The 3,416-nt window shown below is 41.4% G+C and overlaps 1 protein-coding gene across 1 annotated transcript in view; it reads right to left on the bottom strand.

The window, feature by feature from the left end:
- SOD2 (superoxide dismutase 2, mitochondrial) overlaps positions 1–2,662 on the bottom strand; it is an 8,570-nt gene extending 5,908 nt beyond the window's left edge. Inside the window, exon 1 of the mRNA XM_010285395.1 lies at positions 2,386–2,662. Within this exon, the coding sequence (XP_010283697.1) occupies positions 2,386–2,662 (277 nt within the window). The remainder of the gene's footprint in view (positions 1–2,385) is intronic.
- Positions 2,663–3,416: the final 754 nt, after the last annotated feature.

Raw genomic sequence — 3,416 nt, 5'->3', positions numbered from 1 at the left:
CTGCTGAACTTTGCACTGGAAAAGACAACAGGGAATAAGTAACTTGCCTGTAAGTATCTTGGAATTTATTTGTATAGAGGGTCCCTGGGTTTTGGTCCAGCCTACCACACTCCTCAACACAGCCACAGAGTACAATTCAGTAAACCAAGACAGGCAGCGTAGAGGTGCCCAAGAGACCAGTTCAGCTCAGTTTCTCAGTCTACCGAGAGTGATATGTTTCCTTGTAAAGAGCAGTTAAGTAAAGCACCACAGGTCACATGATGGTGAGAAAGAACAGGAAAAAAATGTAGTAGGCACAAGTTTTCACTGAAAAAAAGTTTCAAGTTTGTATCTTGCAGATTTTGATAGACCAGTAATCAGAACCAGCTTATGATGAAACAAATAACAAAGCTCTTGTGCTGCAACCCTATCACAGAAGTGCATACTCGTTTTCAAATGAGCTGACAACATTGGGACTCAACTCAGGACAGCTTTTATTTGAGTTTTCTAAGCAGATATAGGTAGGTGAAGAACATGTTAAAGATGATCTGAAGAGAATATTTTACCTTCTATTGTTGAACAAAAGACATTGACAAGGTTCTGTTATCCAGAAGAGATGTTAGATAGTGATTAGACGTGCTGTGTAACCCAACACTGAAAGGTAGTGCCGAACGATTTTTTGATCATGCTCAGCTTTTAAGTATGGAAAAAGAATGACAATACTGACAGAACGAGGTGGCAGTTCAGACTTTGCCCTTTTCTAAAGCCTGGTCTCAGAAGTCTTTCTAATGAGGGCCAAAATATCACACACAGTATACTGGGATACCAGTTGGAGGGGGCGGGGGGAAGCCAAACCAAAACACACGGACACAAATACTGCAAACAAATATTTGTCTGCTCTGATGTGCATGACCACCACCAGTACGTTATCCATTTGCAAAATAATGCCTGCAAAATTCTTAGGGAATCTGTACCTCTAGATACACCATTTCCAACAGGAAGTGATGAAAACCTATCAAAAGATAGTATTTTTTAAAAATATCTCAAAGGATCCATAACACTGCAGATGTTCCTGCTAACCAGAAATTCTGCCTCCACTAGTGGCAGAAACCCTGGTCATTAAACAGCATAAGTAACATCAGCAGCAGGTATACCAATTTCTTATAGTTCCGGTTCCCTCCTCAATTCTGTTTGCACTAATTAAATCTCTGGAATACAACTTCCTTGGATCCACCACTGGCAGGACAAAGCAGCAACTAATCTTGATTCCCTGATTCTTAACTGAAACTCATTAGTTCGTTAATTTAGACTGCACAAGTTATTTTTAGGCTTACTTTAGGCACTTGAAAATCTCTACACTTTCATAGGTAACCAACATTCTCTATTCAAGCACACTGGCAATTCTCAAGGGCTACAGAGTTCAGGTTTACTCAGGTATACGACAAATCTCACTTTCATCCAAGCCCAAGCAGTTAAATTACACTGTGAAGCCAAATGGCAAGCACACAGAAGTAAGTCTATAAAGCAGTCACTTCTTAGACATAAATTGACACTCTTTAGAAAGATCCTCACAACAGAAAAGAAATCAGAAAATAGTCCACCTTCTTAAAAAAACGTACATGTTATTTCACACTTTCATCAGTCCAACTGAAAGACTGAAAGAAGACTGGAAAAAAGCATTTCATGTGTTTCACTATAGCCCTACCAGAACAACTGTAAAGTTTTCAAAGAAGCAAGCCTATCTCAAGATTCAATTCTAGATCTTAACAAAAAATTCCATGATTGCTTGATGTATATTTTTGTGTGTCACACTGGCATATGACCTACATCAATCCTTCATTTGATCCAGTGGCACAACTGACAGCCAAATTCGTATCTCTTCACTAGGTGTCATACACATTAACTGCACATTTGTCTTACCTCCATTTGCAGGCGACTAAGATTATTTCGCAAGAATCACCAGAGCATCTGATATGAAAACCATCAAGGTGCACAGATTTTGCTTTATGCAAGTCTGTTACTAACCTTTCATTACAAAGTATTTGTAAACGACTGCAGCTTCCTATTGATTCAGTCTCTCATGCAAGAAACTAATATAAATATGAACTAAATCCACAACAATCAATGAATTTTCTTCTAGTTTTACAGCACTGCAGAGAACAGAATTCACGCTTTTTAGTTATACCTAGTTTCCAATTGTCAGCACCACTGAAGCTTACAATGGAAGCTTGTTCCTAATAGCATTTGACTTTATTTAAACATTGAAAAAAAGAGAGCTTGAATTAGACAACCCAAAACTTTTAAAAGACATTATTTCCCCTGGAAGAAAGGGCAATCCTTTTTTTTCTCTTATATTGTTTAGGTCAATTAGCTTCTGCCTCATCTATTGACTGTGGATATACGGACCTTTTGCCAGTGCCTCTTTGTATTTCTCCTCTGCAACATTCAGGTTGTTCACGTAGGTGGCATGATGTTTGCTGTGGTGCAGCTGCATGATCTCTGCATTAATATGAGGTTCCAGAGCGCCATAGTCATATGGCAAGTCAGGAAGAGTGTGCTTTTGCCTAGAGACCAAGCATCCCAATGGTGCTATCAACTTGGCACTGCTTCTAGAAGAGAAAAAACAGAAGGAAATAGTCTTAATTAGTAGTTGGGTTTTACGACTGAAGCAGGCTAAAACCATGACTGTTATCATCAGCTGCTTTAAGTGCACAGGGTGATATCTTAAGTAAAGCAGTCAAATCTCCACTTTTCAGGAGCTCAAAGCAAGCAAACTCTGTCATTTAATTGCAAAGATGAATTCACGTAAAGGCCACAAATAGAGGGCTTCACAATGTAAAGCTGCCATTTCTCAAACCGAGCCCCCCAAACCACTGCAGTCACACACCCTCCCAGGTGTGCAGACAAGGCAAAGGCGGGGATAGGAATGGAAAGACAGCAGTAACATGCTAATGCTCAACACTTCACCTAATCTTTATTGATTAAAAAGAGAAACAAAGATATCCCTGATGCATCCTTCCCTCACTATCCATGAGGGCCCTGTACTGTGAAATAAAAAGGCTGTAAAACCCACACAGTCACCGGGTTCCCAGGACCGAACCTCTCTAGCATTAAACCAACACATGTGCTTCCCTGTCCCTACGGTGGGTAGAGGAAAACCAGAGGCTGCGTGATGGCAGGGCAGCCACCACGTCCAGCACAGAAAACCACACAGGTTCTGGTTATCTGGTTATCCTTCGCCATTTTAACGCCTTGCGCTTATCACGAGACATGACAACGACCACGATGAAAGGAGAACCGCTGGGCCAGGAGGAAGGTCAGCTCCTGACTACGTTTCGCTGGTGACCTTGGCATAAACCCTCGGGGCCCTGAAGCGCGGCCAAGCGTGGCGACCCTGGCTAGCAAGGACGAGAGGCTCTGGCCGCACCATCTCAGGT

This window comes from Phaethon lepturus, unplaced genomic scaffold (assembly GCF_000687285.1).
Source record: "Phaethon lepturus isolate BGI_N335 unplaced genomic scaffold, ASM68728v1 scaffold11844, whole genome shotgun sequence".
In the NCBI taxonomy this organism is placed as follows: domain Eukaryota; kingdom Metazoa; phylum Chordata; class Aves; order Phaethontiformes; family Phaethontidae; genus Phaethon; species Phaethon lepturus.
This window is presented reverse-complemented; position numbering and strand designations above follow the sequence as displayed.